General features: G+C 37.7%; 1 protein-coding gene across 1 annotated transcript in view; it reads left to right on the top strand.

Moving 5' to 3' along the window:
* LOC124262370 (zinc finger protein basonuclin-1-like) overlaps positions 1 to 18859 on the top strand; it is a 70336-nt gene that overhangs the window by 1598 nt on the left and 49879 nt on the right. The window contains 2 exon segments of the mRNA XM_046696854.1: positions 2475 to 2519; positions 2521 to 2578. Of these exon segments, the coding sequence (XP_046552810.1) occupies positions 2475 to 2519; positions 2521 to 2578 (103 nt within the window).

Raw genomic sequence — 18859 nt, 5'->3', positions numbered from 1 at the left:
AAACGAGAGAGCATCGGGAGTAGCATGCCCAGCCATGTCTGTATGTTTCTTGGAGCCACAGGGTCATGAAATCTGCAAAGTTCAAGTTATTGGATGGTTCAGTTGTCCCATGGTGGAGATTTATACCTGGGAGTGAACAGTGCTTGGGTGTCCACTTATTGAAGCTTCCTCACCCAATACATTCACAGCAGCAGAGGAAAGGGGATAAATCAAAATACACATAGCATCTGATTTACAGGTAGACGCAACCCTCCCTGCATCATAACCAATCAAGTGGGCTCTATAGAAATCTGTTCAATATATCAGTAGCAATTCACTCCACAGCTCGGGGGCTTTTAACAGGGAAATTATAGATAATCTGTGTGCAAACATAACTGGATGTGGATTGTATGGTGTAATGAATACATGGCAATATTTGATGTTGTAGTTTGACGTTTCTCTTCCCCTAGGAAAAGCTAATAATAACCTGACAAAATAATATTGAAATATCATCAGTGGAATATTTTTTTCATCATGTTAACAACATCAACAAGAGACGATAGAGAGGGAGTTAGGATTGGAAATATAGGAAATTTAATAGCTTGTGAAGGCTAAAGAGGAGCCTTATATAGAAAGTTTATTTAGACAAGAGTATTATTTCTGTATGTTGATTTTCGAAACTTAATTATTATAATCATTCTTTTTATGGTTTCTGTGGTTGTTATGTTTCTTGGTGACAAGTCTATTTTACATGAAATGAATCTACTTAAGCAATCTTATGATGTTTTAGTTTCACATGATAGTACAATTTTTTAATAAAGATCATGGTAAACATACAACATAACAGCCTGGAAAAAGTGAGATATTATCTTATATGTTGCACGTAATAGCTACTTTTGACTAAATTTCCGTGTATTTGATCAACAGGTTTGTGAACAAGAATCTTAATCATTTCCATATTTGATGAAATAATTTATTGAGAAATTAGAAGGAGTCAGGAATTCAAATCCCACCTCCTTTACTTCAAATCCCATGACAATTTTTATGAGCTGATTTAAATCCAGTGCTGTTTAGAATTCTATATTCAGAAATGACAGTCCATGTCTAGTTGAGCTGTTTTTATTTTTGGATTTATGATTCCTCTGTTTCAAAAGAAATATCAGATATTTAATTTTGATCTTTGGGAAATTCATTGAATTTAAGCAATATGCAGGATTACAAATATGCTTTTAATACATGTACAAAGTGGCCAGTTTAGATAATGAAATGAACAAAAGAATCATTCTGAACACAAGCTGTTTAAAACGTTCACTGTTAACTGTTTTAAATGTTTTCTGTTAACTGTTTTAAATGTTTTCTGTTACCTGTTTAAATGTTTTCTGTTACCTGTTTAAATGTACCTGAGGATGGAAACATTAATGTTCCAGAACCCTAGATGTTTTTAAAATATTTCAATGTCTAGTTGGAGAGATTGTAATACACCAAACTGTAGCAGTTCCTCCTCCTCGGAGTCCTCTCAAGTACAAGATGGGCTGTACTGTGTGGGACTCTGCTGATACCGACATATCAGCACCCACTAAATATCTGTTAGCCTCACACGATAATAACTAGTTCCTTCAACTTTTCTCGCCTGTCCATCATCTCTCATCAAATTTTCATAATCATTGACCAGCAGTGGAGTGTTGAGTAATGTTATCTTTGTGAGGGAACATAATCTATGTGCAGTTTTTGTTAATTTCCTCCGAGCCCTGCCCCTTCCCTCCTCGGACCTTACCAGTGGCCGCCCGCCTCCTTCACTACCAGGAAGCTCCAGATCACTGTTATTAAGACCATGACAATAAAAATCTGCCTCGTTAGGCCTGAGCTAGAATAACAGTCTCGAATGAAGAATCCGTGCCGAGAGAGGGAGGGCGATCGAGAGAGTAAGAAAAAACCGTCCACATCAATAATGAGATGAAATGAAATTATGTGTCTAACATGCTCGACAAGTTCGCTCCTCATTTATGGCTCGCACATTGGTCCATTACCTATACTCCATGCCTCCCGCTTATTACGCAGGGCATCTGTCATTTAGTAACAGGGATTTTTGGAATTGTTTCTGTTTAAGAGAGAGGCTGGAACACTCTGAGAGGCAATGAAGAGTTGTCAGACCAAAGTTTTTCCTCTGGCTTAAAGTGCCATCCTCTCAAATAAGGACAGTGTGTGTATTTCCACACCCTAGCTGTATTCCTCAAAATGAAATAACTTTTCAAAATAGCAAACATGCATGTTTTGGGAATTAGACAATTGCATACCAACCTGCTTTACTACTAGTGCTTTGAGTTACCCCCAGGGAGAACAAAGCAATGAATATTCATGGTCGTGGCAGTTTCCATCGCAGCATGGACATACGGATGTTTGACAGACCTCCTCGACTACCAAACCTTCACAATGTTATACGACATTTTGCTGCTATGAAATCGGAGTTTTCTATGAAAACAGCATTCTTTTTCCAGGCCATCCGTTGTACGCACCCCAACTGTTTGTGTGAATGCTTCTCCCCCTGGAAAGTCCTGTCTCCGTCAATGTGAAACATGCAAGCATGGTTGGGTCTCTCACGGTAAGTGTCTCACACCTGTATATGACTGCATAGATAATTCATCTAGTTCACTTGCCTATACTAGATACATGTGTTTGTCTTTATCGTTTACATGTACTTGTGTGACAGTATGGCAGAAGTGAAACTTGACTTTTCTGTATGTGTTAACAGGTATTGCTTGAGTAGTTCTGCATGTGGCAATAGGTAGATGTTGATGACTGTTTCACATACATGTACACTGGGGATTGCCTGTAGCTGCTCACTTCTGTAGTACCATTGTACATTGGTTCACGGTACTGAATATATCAAAATCCCACTGCTGAAGGATGTTGACACTTTAAAACATTTATGTTTTGAGAGGTAGTTAAAAACAAATAATGGTTTTGCTCTTTTCTAATCTGTGTAGGTACAGCCCAGCGGTAACTTTCTTTCATGTGGAAAAACCCTTGAAAAGTTCTCATTGACAAGAACTTGTTGTACATTTGAAATATGTAGATCATGTAGTGTATTTTGGAAAAGATTTCAACTGTCCATAATTTCACATGGAATAGGTGACTAAGATTTCTGTGTCAGCAGAGATGGTGTGACAGAGAGGCACATGCATCTGAGACAAACACCATACTGTGTTACTTGAATTCTATGCCTTTCTTTATTTGTGTATACTTCCTCATAATTAACTAGTATTTCTTAGTTTTAAAATAAACAAGTAAACAATGAAACACAGAATATATAGAGCAAATGATGATTGATTGATTGATGTAAAGCAATTAGAAATAGCACTACTTCCCATCAGCTTATTTTTATCCATTTTCAGATTTTGATATTTTTACATCATTTACCAATAATAGAATACAGACAAATTTAATCTATGATATGAAATCCCAAGAAAGAATTTATGTTGTTCCTGTTTGTTTAAAAAAATATTACATAACATTGTCTTTGAAGCCAGTGGCTTTTTACACATTATATATCACTTAAAACTAACTGTCGTTAATCATAGCAGGAAATATGATATACCCCTCAAATATGACAACACTTAAAGTTAAATAGTTTAAATAGCATATCAATCAAATTTTAGAATGGTTAAGTTCAAAGAGGCTTGCATTACCCTTATCTTATGACATTGTTTCTCAAGGTTAGCTTTCCCTGTGTGCCAAAGTTGTTTCTGCAAAATGTTCTCCCATCAAATGTGGTTTCTAATTCACACTTTAAAAACATAGTCAGCTGAGACCAAGTTTGGCATTAGGGGAGAGGGAAGGGAGTAGTGGGGTAGGGACCAGGAAATGGTGTGTGTGAGGCAAGTTTGTCAAATGTCAGGTACCATCAATGCCTGCCTGAGAGACAACACCAAAAGTGATTATCCAAACAGGAAGATGTGCCAGATTTATGCATATCTCCAAGGGACATGCATGGCATGATTGTCATTTATGCAAAATACCTTATATATCCCTTTTGAGAACTATAATTCTTTGTCATATAACATAACATTTTATGTCCATTATCTGCTAGATACAATATGAATAAATGTACATTTGTCATGTAAGTAATCCTGATCATGATTATAACACTTTGATGTTGCATGTGCAACTGAAGAATGGCTTAAACGTGTAGAATAGGTTTGAGATCATTCGCAAGTTTCATTACTTTCGTGTGTGTGATCATGTCATACTAATGATGCAGACATGAGAAATCTATCATCACTTATAATTTATGACAGCTTCCTGTGTTTAAATACAACTTAATCCCTCTATTAAGGTGTGCAATATAAGCATTTGTATGCTATGCTGTTAATCATGTTATCACCTCTGTAAAGTCCTCTACAAGTCTATTACGCAGGTGCTTGCGATCGGTGGGTCACTTGGAGCATATTTCAGTGGCAAACATCATTTACTTGTGTAGGTGCATTCATAATGGTTTCATTAGCAACAATATTGGTTTGGTTAAGAGTTATTAAGATATTTGTGGAGCTTTGCAGAGGAAGAGTTGTATGTACTGCTTACATTGCTACAAGTTATTCCTGTTTACTGCAAATATGATAAACAAGGAGGTGCTGGATTGACTTATGGAGGAATAATGTCTTGAACAAAACATCACTTTCATGATTTTCCTTTCAGGTTTTTTATGGTTAAATGGATGGATTGGGATACAAATTGATGTGGGACATGGGATGTGTTTTCAGAAAATTTGTTTTATTCATGTTTTGTAATTAAAAAGTTTTTCTGGTGTGAATATATAACTTTTAGTGATAGAATGGTAAGAAGGTGCAACAGTTCCTTTGATTTGTTACAGGAAAGTTACATGATCATACAAGTGAGTTACAAACTGTTATCATCCCCTATACCATAAACTTCACATGCCTCCCACATTTCTCATACCTTAATGCTCCTGGCCAGGAGACATGGCCTAAAATTGGAAGAATATGGCCAAGTAATTCCCTCAAAGACATTTTGAAGCTTTCTCTTGTTATCAGAAGTGATCCAGCCCCATTGATTGTCCTGTTAGATACAGTTAGGAGATAAGGCTGTTGCAAACTGCCACCAGACCGGAATCCTATCCCGTCTCTAATCACTTCCTGGTGTTAATTGCTTTGTGGTCAGCTGTGGGCCCTCTTTGTTTAGGTAACAGATGAAAGTACATACTGCTACTGGCCGCTGGACAGTAGATACAGGCTTGAAGCCTAGCCTCCTAGAATTACTAGATAAAGCTGGGTCAGGTTATGGCAAGAAGGTAATGCACAGTGATGCAATCAACAAGGCGCTTGTCTTGGGGGTAATGGGGCATGGCTGCGGATAATGCTGCTGTCTTTGTTTTATGCTGGGATTTATAATACATTCAATGCTTGGTTATTCTTTGGCTTGAATAGTTAGCTAAAAGTTCCATAGAAAAATGATTAATAATGATGCATTGATGGTGTCAGGATAAGAAAAGATAGATAAAATAATATTTATTGTAGAATAAAATCCATTACAGATGCAGTGTTTAAATGACAAAACATCTTGAATCACACACATTTATACAGAGTTAAATGCACATAAACATACATAATTATTAACAGAAAATAATAGTAATACAAATCAGGATTTCATTTTGACTTAAAGATAAAGAAGTTACATTATGTATTACATAGGTATTTGTGTAATGAGTCTATAGATACGCTGCCCAACATATGGTCCACATGTACTCTTTGTGTATCACTGCCATCTTGGAGCTAATCGGGATAAGTGAATGTGTTATTTTATATCATTCTCTAGAGTATTGCTCAAGATGGGACAGTGTCAGATAGAATGAAATGATTGATCGTCCTCTCATAATACATTAAATGTTGTCAACAATGTCCATTCTCATTTGCAATATGTAAATTTGAATTGTTCTTTTGTGAACCACAAGGCCATCCATTCCTTCCCCATGTACTGCTACTCAATGTCTGTGAACAAGTTTTGGTAACTTTCAAGAGCCAGAATTTGCTGTCTGGGGACAAGATGTATAGATGGGTAGTTGTCTCCCTTGACCTCTAGGGAGGTCGGTAGGTGGTAGGGAGACAAACGTCCCCTGTAATCTACAGTGAAATCCTTGATTTTCTCATAGATTTAAGCACTGGTCAATCAGAATCACATTGTAGTAGTGTAACCTGATTTCTACTGATTGTGGGCCTGGCGAGACAGATGTAACGCAGTACTAGCAGTGTAAATGTCACCGGGTTGGTTGGCCCTGAGAAGGGCTGTAAGTGATAACTAGAGCTGACAGACTCCAACTACAGGTCCCCCTGCAGGGTGGGGGAGACAGTGGAATTACCTCACTCACTGCAATGACCACATTGATCGCACTCCAATGGTCTGTCTGGAACCAAGGTCCAATATTGACTTCTCCCCTTTAACTAAAACACCTTGGGTAACACTTTCACTAGCAAAGGGTCAAACAGTTTTATAAGTCCAACATGGCAGCTATCAAACTGGTGGCATTCATTCTGTGACTGATATGTTCATTCATGTTGTGGCCAAAAACTGATTAATGAAAAGACATATCTGATGGCTACTTTGAAAGGGGAACAATTTTATAAATTTATAAAGTTTTAATTCGTTTACTTTTGTATATTTGGCACACTATTTAGATCTGTTGTTGTTGATTGATCATGACTAGGTTTCATGTAGTTGTTGTTCATGGTAGTTCCTTGTTGCTGTGGCCCCTGGCTGAGTGTGGTTGTAGCCAAGCTGCATCTAGGGAAAAGTGAGTCCAGGAGATAGTGCCAGCATCCTTCTCGTTCCCCACACATCCTGCCTCATCAGTTCAGTCCTAATCTTCTCTGTGTCCATCTGTGTCCAGCCTTTTTTCTCCTCCACTGCAGTTACCATCTCAGCTGTTCCCCATGATCACACATTGACTGCCTGGTACTGTCCTACTGTCAAACTTCTAACTCACCATCTAATCTCATTTTCCTCAACACTTGGCAGAATTTGTCACTATTTGTGGCAACATCAGATGTTTTTTGAGAAATCTTGCTCTTAATATTTCATCATTTTGGACATTGTTCTTTTTTCATTCTTTTGAAGTGAAACTTAAGAAGTTAAATTTTACTTTCTTTCTTCAATTCATTTTAGGCCATTTTACAAGTAGAAAAAAAGTTTAATTTTCAAGGAGTAAAATCAGATGGGACACTTCTGTTCTTATGTCATCAAAGCCAACTTGTTAATAATTGATCATAAGGCAATCAACCCTTTGTCAAGTTGATAAATCAGCGTGTGTGGTCTGCTTCAATAATAATTCTGGCTCCTCTTTTACATTGTCCAATTATACAAAACTATTTACGAAACCCAAGTTTCCAGTTGTTACCATTTGTTGAATGTTACCTTCATTTAGCATTGTTTATTAGTTAATGGTAAGGCTTAGCTCCACACAGGGAAGTGAATGTCATGTTTATGTTCAGCTAGTGATGGAATGCACAACAGCAGGACAATGGAATTCTTTTATTCCTCTGAGTCTCCTCTTCCCATGCAGAGATGTTTGTCAGCTTCCCCCTCCCCTATTCTTCTGTCCCTCCCCCCTCTACACTATCTCCTCCAGGCTAGTGTCCTCTAGCTCCTCAACACAACTTACTACTCTTCCTTCGGACAGATGTTTCCTTGGCATTTGGTGTAGTATCCAAGACAAGTCACATGCCCTTGTATGGCTGAGCTGCCGCCAGTGTTCACCGGTGATGTAGGGGGGAGGGAGTCTGTCCGCCAGTGCTGCTGCCGTGGTGTGTGCTGCTGTGTCCTTGCTATCCCTCATCAGAACATCCTGCCCAGGTCCTATCTACTCAAGTCTGGGTGTTTATAAATGATACAGCCCCCATCTGCTGTTGACGTCTGCTGGTGGCATCTGCTCCAGACTCACTGTCATGTGCAATACCTGTTCAGTAATGCTGTTACCTGTGGAGGAAGAGTGTTACCTTGTCCTCATTTGTTCTTCTAGACATGGCAATTACACTGTGTAATTATCATCAGTGATGTCTCGTGTCATTGTCAATGAATCACACAAACTCTACTGTCAGTTTCCTCTGTAGATATACCACAAGGCCAGGTTGTTTCAGGGAATATTCATTTAACACATGCTGCTGGATGGGGTTGAACTTGGAACCAGCTAGCCAGCACCATGGTCACCCCATGTCTTGCTGTGGGTAACAACCAACCAGACATTTCACCATGGATGTTAGCCAAGTCACTTTAATGAATGGCTTGTATTATGTGCAATTTGTCATTACCCATTAATGTATCTGCTTTTGTATTTGTTTATTGAACCTTGTGTCATATACCACATTACCCATTAGTTTCAGGGAAGGAAACGTCTTTTTGCACAGTTGAAATGGAATTGAGTAATTCATCATGAGGCATAATTGTATCACTAACAACACTTTTTCTTAGGTTTATGTAGAAGTTTTAGAACTTGTTTTATTTCACGTCCCTGTAATTAGATGACCAATTAATTATTCATCATATATCAATCTTAAATATGAGATGATGACATTCTAACAATACTTTTACCATTTAATTTACAAGATCTATCTCAGAGCTCAGGAACAAAATGTAGAGAATAGAGTGAGGCCTGAAGTGAAATGTTTCCCTGCAGACTACGAGGAAGTGGGCTTGCCTGTGTCTGGTCCAGGCTATGTCCCCTAAGGCCCTAGTTACGTTTCACTAGTGTGGGATCCTGTGTTGCTATATATGTTGAGCAAGACGAGAGATTGTAAAATAAAGGTCACAGAGGTATTTAGGTTCTGGAGTGACACAGCTACTGCAGATGCTCTAAACAATGCTAATTGAATCCAGTATCTTTTTCTCTTTCAAAAAAGTCCCAGAAGTAAAACTCCATTTTTCGTCATCTGTTAACCCAGCCAGGGTCCTGTCTAGGGGAAAAATGGCCGTAAATTTTAAGTGCTTTGAGATCCCCAGGCTAACTAAAACTAAAATGGTTTTGTTTTGACTTTAGCACATTCAGGCTTGTAGCTGCGTAATTCTGTTTTTAAAATTACATCTGGGATGAAAAGCCACTTTGTTGACAGTCGTTTTATCAATTACGTGATCGGCATGGGAGTCGTGTGCTTGGTAAACGATGGCAGTCTTACATCACGGCTCGGAAATAAAGTATATTTGTGAAATCAATTACATTTTGTACATGTGCTGGTGTCACATTACGGGAATACACTCAGTTAAAACAACACTTGTTTACCCCTGAAATACAGCCATGGAAGACACTATGGCTTCACCTTTATATAGTTCCTCTTTTTCTAATCATGAAATATATATTAACTCCCTAGTTTCATTCTCATGAAACTTAGAAGAAACTTAATTAGAAACAACATGCTTCTTGTGTGAACTCATCTGACAGGAGAGTTGCATATGAGATAGAGGTCTGAAATAAATTAAAGAGTATGCCATTATGGTAAATCATCATGACAGACAATATGTCACTTGTCATTTCCTCTAGTTGGAGGAATTCATAACCCGGTGTGTTGATCACTGTGTTTGATTTTGATACGTATATCTAAAGCATAAATCAAAAGAGAAAAAAGTAAGCCCTGTAATTTGCAAATTTGCCTCCGTTTACTGGTTGACTTGATGTATAGTAAATGTTTTATCACATGTTTTGCAAAATTTGCTTGATATATCGACATATACTATCTAAACTAAATTTTTATTAAAATTTATTTAGAACATTTGTTTTGTCTGACGGCATCAATTTTTACAGGCAAAAGACCACTGTTTCTAGTTGTCAAATATTGCATCTCCAACAACTGTGCAAAAGGGGAAACCAAGAATTACTCCCATGCCTCACCAAATCAAACTCTATGAAAACTCAGTGATAAACATGAATTGATCCTTACTTTAGAATTTATAAGTTTTACTTTAATTTTTTTTTCCATTGTAACAGACCTATGCATGATTCTACTTAATGAAACGTTCTGAAATATTGTCTCCACACGATATGATCTACACCTTGTATATCACTGAAGTGAATGAAAACCATATGATAAAGACAAATGAATTCTTAATTCATCTGACACGTCTGCCTTTTCTGGAGCGACCATTAGTCTGTGGGAACAAGGGCAGATCACTCCCAGTAGAGTTGGGGGATTATCTGCCCTACTTCCACTGATCTGATATTACTGCTAACATAACCGTCCACTTACTGTACATCGTGGGGGACGGCACTCTACAACTACACCATCGCTGTCATGTTTGAAGGGATGGCAGTTCTGTATGCCCCCCTCACTTGGTGTATAGTGTCAGGTAGAATAACATACATATCATGTTGTACCTTGTGGTCAAATTGTCTTCACAGCTTCAAGTATTCTGGAGGCACATAAAAACATGTCAACAGCTGGATTTGAGTGATGCTTCCTTGGGAGTGTTGTTTGGCAACAAATCTAAAAATATTTAAATATTTTGAAAGGTTATATTTGTTATGCAAATATGTAACAACTGAATTCCTTTGAGGATTAAACTCTTTTGGATATTTACAAAGTGACTGAAATATCATTGATGATTCAATATCCATGTACAGACAGCACTAAATTATATCATGTGTAACAGGATGTATTCACTCAGGTAGATGCTTGTGAGAAGACATTACTTGATCCGTTCCATATCTTCCAGAGCTTAAAAATGAAATTGTGCATCAAGATAATATGACAAAATAATCCTGAATAATTTATCATCTTGCACTTCGTCTACCAATAAAGTTAGAGAATCTCTCACTGACTTGGCCATGCTTATTTACTGCCATGCTAATTATGGATCACATCATCATTAGAGTTGGGGAAATATTGGCAAACTTTTATAATGATAATTTTTCACTAATTGAGTGTTGGTGAACATACAGTTCATGGCAGTTTAAAGCTGGAGTAAGCCAAAATTACAGGGCGTAAAAATTAGTTTGCCAAGATGCAAGGTGTACTCTGTCAATGAAAGTGTTCTTCTATCGAACTCCAGGTATTTGTACATACTTGGCAGAGGGCAAGGTATTACAGTTATTGACTTTCAGGGGAAATGCTTTATTACAGTTACTTTCTTTGGTCATTAAGAGTTGTAAAAATCTAGCATAATAATGACTGAACTTTCTCATCAAACATTTCCTCTGTAACTGGGAGCATACACAAAATTTTCTAGATTTTTCCAGAAGGGATAAAGGAACTTTGACTGAATAAAAAAATCCATGTTTGCCCATGCCCAAACACAGAACATGTGTCCAAATCAAGAAATAAGCAGTTTATAAGGTGAAAGTTTATATGTAGTTACTACCCACATGATTAAGTGACAATTAAAGAATAACATCTATATCCTATTATTTGGAGTTGAAAAAAGGACTTGGTCTTTAACCTTTCATCAATTGGTTAAACATTTACAAAGTACTCTTAAGATCAAACATAATATTGGCAATTTGATATTGCTGTGTAAAAGGCACTTGTCATCATGACGTAACAGAATAATCATCCCGGGAACTATATTTTGTCTTGTGAGTAGGTAGCCATGATTACCACACACAAGTGGTAGCGATCGAGGGCAAGAGGCTTATCTTCGTAATGTCCTGATTGGACCTAAGTATATCCGACTGTCAAACTTATTTATTTCTCAAGGTACTTGTAGACTCGTAATTCATCTGATTGTCAATAATGACCAAAGTTGGTAAAGTTCCGCAACGCAAAATTTTCCCGTTCATTGAATGTGAATGTCTCCTAATTGGATGATAACATAACTCTGTCGGTTTAAACGTGGACAAATTCATGCAGGGAAGATGTAATACTGACAATCAATGGAATGTCCCGATAATTGGCTTTACCCGTCTTTGACATCGGTCCCGACTGAATTGCTGTACTGTGTGCAGCGGCCGAAAAGACCACATCGCCAAGACAAGATTAATTTGCCGGCGACGTTGAAATATTTCTCAGATGTTTGCCCTGGATGGTCACAAAGTGAAGAGTCTAAGAAATCAGAACTTTACAAAATTTGCTGTCTATTAAGCGGCAAAGAGATGGGTATATTAGTCTTTTATTTTGTCTCATTTTTCTTCATGGCCAAGTGAAAATCAATATGAAGGCGCAGATTCTGCGGTGCATTTGTTTTCATCCTGTCACCGCCTGTTTGCGTCCATCGTTATATTTCGGGGGTTGATTGCGCTGACACTTGCCAAACATCCATATTAGCATGAATCATAGAGCATGGTACAGCCGGCAGGAACACACAGGCAATTGCCCACTCGCCAGGCCCAAAACATTACAGAGACTGTCCAAATACTTGGAGAAACCGTGTTTGTGCTCTGTCAAAAGAGATTGGTATAATGACCCACCTCATTAGGACAGCCACTCATAACGCCACAGTAACGATGATTTTTGTGACGGCACTCATTGTAGTCTTTGATTTCTCCTGCCTTTCCTGATGACAGCTCGGAAATCACACAGTCTCACACAAATACATTGCGATTAAAATTATGTTCGTTTCCGCACAAATTTTCACCAACATTAGACATGTTTTTTTCAGTGATTGAAGACTCCAAAGTCTCTATAAACACTTCGTTGTCGTAAATGTCGTAAGGGAGTGACAAATGTCTCAATATTTTCTACTTATTATCGACAGTGTGTTCTAAGAAGACAAATACATGCAAATTACTTGACGGCACTTTGCTAGTGGTGAAAGGGGGATGTCACCACAGTGTGGGATCTACATCTCTCAATGCACACAAGATCAAAGGTTACGAATAATTGGATGGATAAATTATCAAAATCTGAATTCAGTGAAAAAAATGTATTTTCAGCCTAAAATAGTTCATCATTTGTCATGTTTCAAACTTAATTCAACTTCTTAGAGAAGTCCCAGGGATTTTCATGGATTTTTTTCCCCTTCATGTAACGTTTGCATACAAACTAGACCCAAGTTCATTCCTATAATAGTTTATTTCTGTAAAATGTTGAACGACTAGAGTCTGTTGACTTACTAAATGAAAAAAATCATCATTTAGAAGGAATCATCAATATTTCATATATCCAAATTATGCACAACTAGTTAGATTCATTTTGATGTCAGGGTTTAGTAATCTGTACAGTGAAAGTGATATGACTGAACACAAGTGGTCTTGCTTTGAGATATCCTACCACTAGACACAAACTTGAGGTGGCCGCAGTTGTTACACAACTCTCAGTGTAGTAAAAACTTGTAGCAAACACATAATGTTCTTGTTTTTTTGCAAAACTTATAAACATTTACTGTGTCTACTATTGAGTCAGTGAGTAAATGTATTTTGCACAAGAATCCCAAGTTCTGATGAAAATATGTAAATTGTATTTTGTTAACAAAAAAACCCACCCTATCTAAAAGATACTAAGAAGACTTGCAGTTAGCAAAAAATAAGTACAGATCCAAATCTAACATGTACTTGTTCAGTGAGAAAATTAATGGAATCAGGAATTTTAAGGGGATACTATCTCATGTATTGCTTTACAGATGCTATTATAAGCCCACAATATTTCCTACATGTCTTTGTGAAATTTTAGATGATTCTCATACAAAATTTATGGTGTCTAAGAGTCTATCTTTACCATAGAATATCATGAGTCAGAACTTTGGATTTTTATATTTATTTACTGCTTTGTTTAGCTATGTAAATATGGTCTATAAATCATAAGTGGGCTGTCATTATGCATAACAACCTTAGTGCTTTGACTGTCTTAAGTCTTTGTTAAGGTTTGGGATTTATGATCACATAAGGTCACTCTATATGGCACCCTGACACCTCAGTGGTTGATAGTGTCATAGCAAGAATATCAGGACATGATCTGGGTACGTTGGGCCTATACAAACAGATGTTATAATTCCTTATATCACATGCCTCAAGGATAAACAGATGTATTACCTCCTCATTTCTACCACCAAGTTTTGCAGTTGTAAGGGATTGTTTTATAAAAGGTTATGTTGTATTGTACAGTGTCCGTCCACCAGAGTGTGATAGTTATTACATTCAGTATCACACATATTTGCATGTGCCATGATGGTCATGTCTCCTGACTTTATTGACTTCCAGCACCGGCCCGTGAGTTAGGGAACACTCTGCTGGCTGTGGGAGGGTCACAAGACCTGCACTCCCCTGGGACCAGTGGGGGTCCTATACAATGTAATTAAGACAACATAATAAATGTAATTGCCAGATGGGAATTAAGTGCATCAAGTCCTTGAATAATTTATTCCCACTGAAATTAATATTTTAGTTATTGTCCCCAAATTAACAAGATGACAAGCAAAGTAGGAGGCAATTAACATCTCTGTACAAAAGCCTAACGATGAGGTCGTTAAGGCCAGGCTACGTTTTCCAGATCTCGCCGAAAATGATAATTTGAACATTTTGTTGTCATAGAATTCTTTTCTGTGGGAGACCATTAAAGCAATTGTTCCAGCCCAGAGTAGTGGCACATTTGTGTATTTGGCTTCGTTTTCTGAGTTTGGCAAACAGTCATGACATGGAATGGATTGTGCATATTTAGAGACATTGTGAGAATAATTGCTAGTCATAGTGACACATGACACTTAGAATCGTTCATTTTGTATTCAGCTTCATAGAGCTTAACACGGATCTAAATACATTGTTTACATCTGTGTTGTAAGGTACAAGGCATGTACTCTCTGGTGGCTATTGAAAGTATTTCATCCAAAAGAGTGTCACTTATACTGAGTGTGAATTTTTTGCCGGGATGCAGAGTCTATCATCTCACCTAATTCACTAGATTCGAAGGAAATATCACAATGTATTGTTTACAACAAGACCATGTCTCCATACTAAAAACAATGTCACTCTAATTCACTACATTTGAAGAAAATATCACAATGTATTGTTACAAGACCTTGTCTCCATATTAAGAACAATGTCACTCTAAGTCACTAGATTCGAAGGAAATATCACAATGTATTGTTTACAACAAGACCTTGTCTCCATACTAAGAACAATGTCACTCTAAGTCACTAGATTCGAAGGAAATATCACAATGTATTGTTTACAACAAGACCTTGTCTCCATATTAAGAACAATGTCACTCAAAGTCACTAGATTCGAAGGAAATATCACAATGTATTGTTTACAACAAGACCATGTCTCCATACTAAGAACAATGTCACTCTAAGTCACTACATTTGAAGAAAATATCACAATGTATTGTTACAAGACCTTGTCTCCATATTAAGAACAATGTCACTCTAAGTCACTAGATTCGAAGGAAATATCACAATGTATTGTTTAGTACAAGACCTTGTCTCCATACTAAGAATAATGTCACTCTAAGTCACTAGATTCGAAGGAAATATCACAATGTATTGTTTACAACAAGACCTTGTCTCCATACTAAGAACAATGTCACTCTAAGTCACTAGATTCGAAGGAAATATCACAATGTATTGTTTACAACAAGACCTTGTCTCCATACTAAGAACAATGTCACTCTAAGTCACTAGATTCGAAGGAAATATCACAATGTATTGTTTACAACAAGACCTTGTCTCCATACTAAGAACAATGTCACTCTAAGTCACTAGATTCGAAGGAAATATCACAATGTATTGTTTACAACAAGACCTTGTCTCCATACTAAGAATAATGTCACTCTAATTCACTAGATTCGAAGGAAAATATCACAATGTGTTGTTTACAAGACCATATTTCCATACTAAGAACAATGTCACTCTAAGTCACTACATTTGAAGAAAATATCACAATGTATTGTTACAAGACCTTGTCTCCATATTAAGAACAATGTCACTCTAAGTCACTAGATTCGAAGGAAATATCACAATGTATTGTTTAGTACAAGACCTTGTCTCCATACTAAGAATAATGTCACTCTAAGTCACTAGATTCGAAGGAAATATCACAATGTATTGTTTACAACAAGACCTTGTCTCCATACTAAGAACAATGTCACTCTAAGTCACTAGATTCGAAGGAAATATCACAATGTATTGTTTACAACAAGACCTTGTCTCCATACTAAGAACAATGTCACTCTAAGTCACTAGATTCGAAGGAAATATCACAATGTATTGTTTACAACAAGACCTTGTCTCCATACTAAGAACAATGTCACTCTAAGTCACTAGATTCGAAGGAAATATCACAATGTATTGTTTACAACAAGACCTTGTCTCCATACTAAGAATAATGTCACTCTAATTCACTAGATTCGAAGGAAAATATCACAATGTGTTGTTTACAAGACCATGTCTCCATACTAAGAACAATGTCAATTCATATTACCTCCATGAATGCATCCAGCTACACAAATTAGAATTTAACTTACAAATGTATAATTGAAATGTGGAATGTGAATTTTGATGCTGTATGAAGAAGATATGTATAAGAGTACATATTTCAGTTGAGAACAAGGATCATGCCTATTTGTAGACAATCTGGTATTGTGCCGGTGTAGCTGTTGGAGAGGACTGATGGGCGTCTCTGATAACACCATGTCACTTCTGTGAAGGGCGGTGTAGAGGAGGCAGTATCACAGGATGTCTTTGTCCCTTGTATGTGCCTAGTGTCAGATACAAGTGAAGGGTGAAATCTGCACCCATGGTACCTGATTGCATGTCTTGTGTAAACATTTTGAAGGTCAGATCCTCCAGTGACATTTTTGTAGGTGCGGTATATGACATTCAGTCGACATCTAGCACATTCACAAGCACACATCTGCATGATAGCTGACTCTGTCTGTGTCGCTCATATACCATGTGGACAGATCACATATCTTGATCATGAGGAAAGGTAAAGGAGGACATGCAGACAAAGTAGCACAAAACTTGTGTCATCATATAAGAACCATTAACAAAACTTATGTGAGGGTCTAGTCAACACACCTGAATCTAAATTGTCACAACAGATCACTGTGAAAGCCATAGTGAATGTTTCTTCTCATAAAGACATGGGGCTTCATTCTATTTGTTATTTCTAACTAGAAGACCTTGTCTAGATGTTTATCCTTTGCTCAGTGTAACTAAATCCTGTTGGAACTGGTCCATGCCTTATCAAGGACCTTCTATGTGACTGAGAGAAACCGTCCATTATGTAGCTACCCTGTTGCCACTATCAGGGACAGCCATGCGTGGTTGTCATGGAGCCCACTGGTATCACCCAGCTGTCTGTGTGGGATGGGGAGACAAGATTAGTTGTCCTACCAACATCAGCAGCCCCAGCCTCCAGGCTGACCCCCGACACCAGATAAAGCTGACACTCTCAATGTACCTCTGTCCCCTACTGCACACTGCATGCATTCTGTCAGTAGTTGAGGAAGGAATAGTATTTTTGTGTGTGCCTTCATTTCTGAGAGGTATCAATTTGAAGTTCTAATTAATAGATCATGTTGATTGGTTTAATTGTCTAAATATTGCTGTACTTATATTATAGTAGATTAAAGTTCTGTTTTCAACAGAAATATTGATGCAAGACTTCAGAAATGATGATACACCATCATCTGCTCAATTAGTAGTGAAGCAGTCAGTGCGGATGTGCATTTGGAGATGAATCATGTTGGCAGTTCCTCTGCCCTAGTCATATATCTGTAACCTTAAAGTTGACCTGCAACAAATCAAGGATGTCCTGTGATATAGTTCTATGACTTACAAACTTCAATCAATATCACAGAACATAGACATCTCATACTGACCACAAGAAGTCCAGCTCTTGTGCTGGTCTGTGCTGACCACCCTTTGGCACCAGTCCTGGAGCCATTCTGTGTCTGACCCGGGCCAGAGGTGAGCCCAGTGGTGGGCTCTAGTGTAAGACACATTACACCCAGGGACTGACCAACTGCTGACCATTCCTCCATAAATCATCAGTTATGGGCTGCAACAGTTAGGGACAGGACAACTGTGGTCTACTATCTGTCTATTAATTTCCCAGACAAAGCTTCCCCCCATTGCTGCTGCCATCTCCAATTGTTGGCCTGCTAACTGAGGGCTTAAATCAACCCCACCATGTGGCAACACCAGCTTTCTGACCGCCCACCTCATGCCACAGTTGTGTCACATGCCCACTCTTCCTTTGTCACAAAATTTATGTAGTCACATGATTATAAATTTATTGCAAACATACTGCAAGTAATGTAATTAGTTTATCATTTTGAATTCAGGTATTGTACAATGAATACCAATATGTGAAAAGAAGGAAAAATATTGAAATATCGCTGGCAAGGAATGTCTTAAAATGTTTTTCATGAATGATGTACTTCAGTAAAGAGTCATTACACAACTATGGATATAGTATATCATGAATGTACATACCCTATAATTTTTTATTTCAAAGTAGTATTATGGAAGGTGGAATAAAACTTGTTATCTGTTCAAAGTTGATAGTATTCGAATGAAAATTTGCATAACCCATTTGCTTGACATTCTGAAGTCTTTTCATTTTCCTCTGTTATCTGAAGTTTCTACCTCAATGTTTTGAAGCCAGGCCTAGGTGAAACTCTCCTCCCATCACTCCATCCGACACAGGACTCCAAACACCCTGACAACCTTCCTGGGACTCTGACAGTGCAGGCAGCTGCCATCTTGAAAGCATTTTGCCACTTGACCTGTAACCCGATCTCACCGCCACGTGCCGCAGCTGCTAAACTCTACATAGTGTATAAATAGCAGATAAAATGAACGACTTGACAAAAACTGGACTGCGATGTCACAGTAAGGAACTAAGAGAAACTACTGCATCCTCAGATTGGGATGGGAGAGGGCATCACTGCCAGGATCACTGCTTATGAGGTTATGATAAACAAGGTTATGTTCACCAACTACATGAAAT

Source organism: Haliotis rubra, unplaced genomic scaffold (assembly GCF_003918875.1).
Source record: "Haliotis rubra isolate DU_JTF1 unplaced genomic scaffold, ASM391887v1 Scf833, whole genome shotgun sequence".
Taxonomy (NCBI): Eukaryota; Metazoa; Mollusca; class Gastropoda; order Lepetellida; family Haliotidae; genus Haliotis; species Haliotis rubra.
Note: the sequence above shows the minus strand (reverse complement) of the source record. Positions and strands in the feature narration are given on the sequence as shown.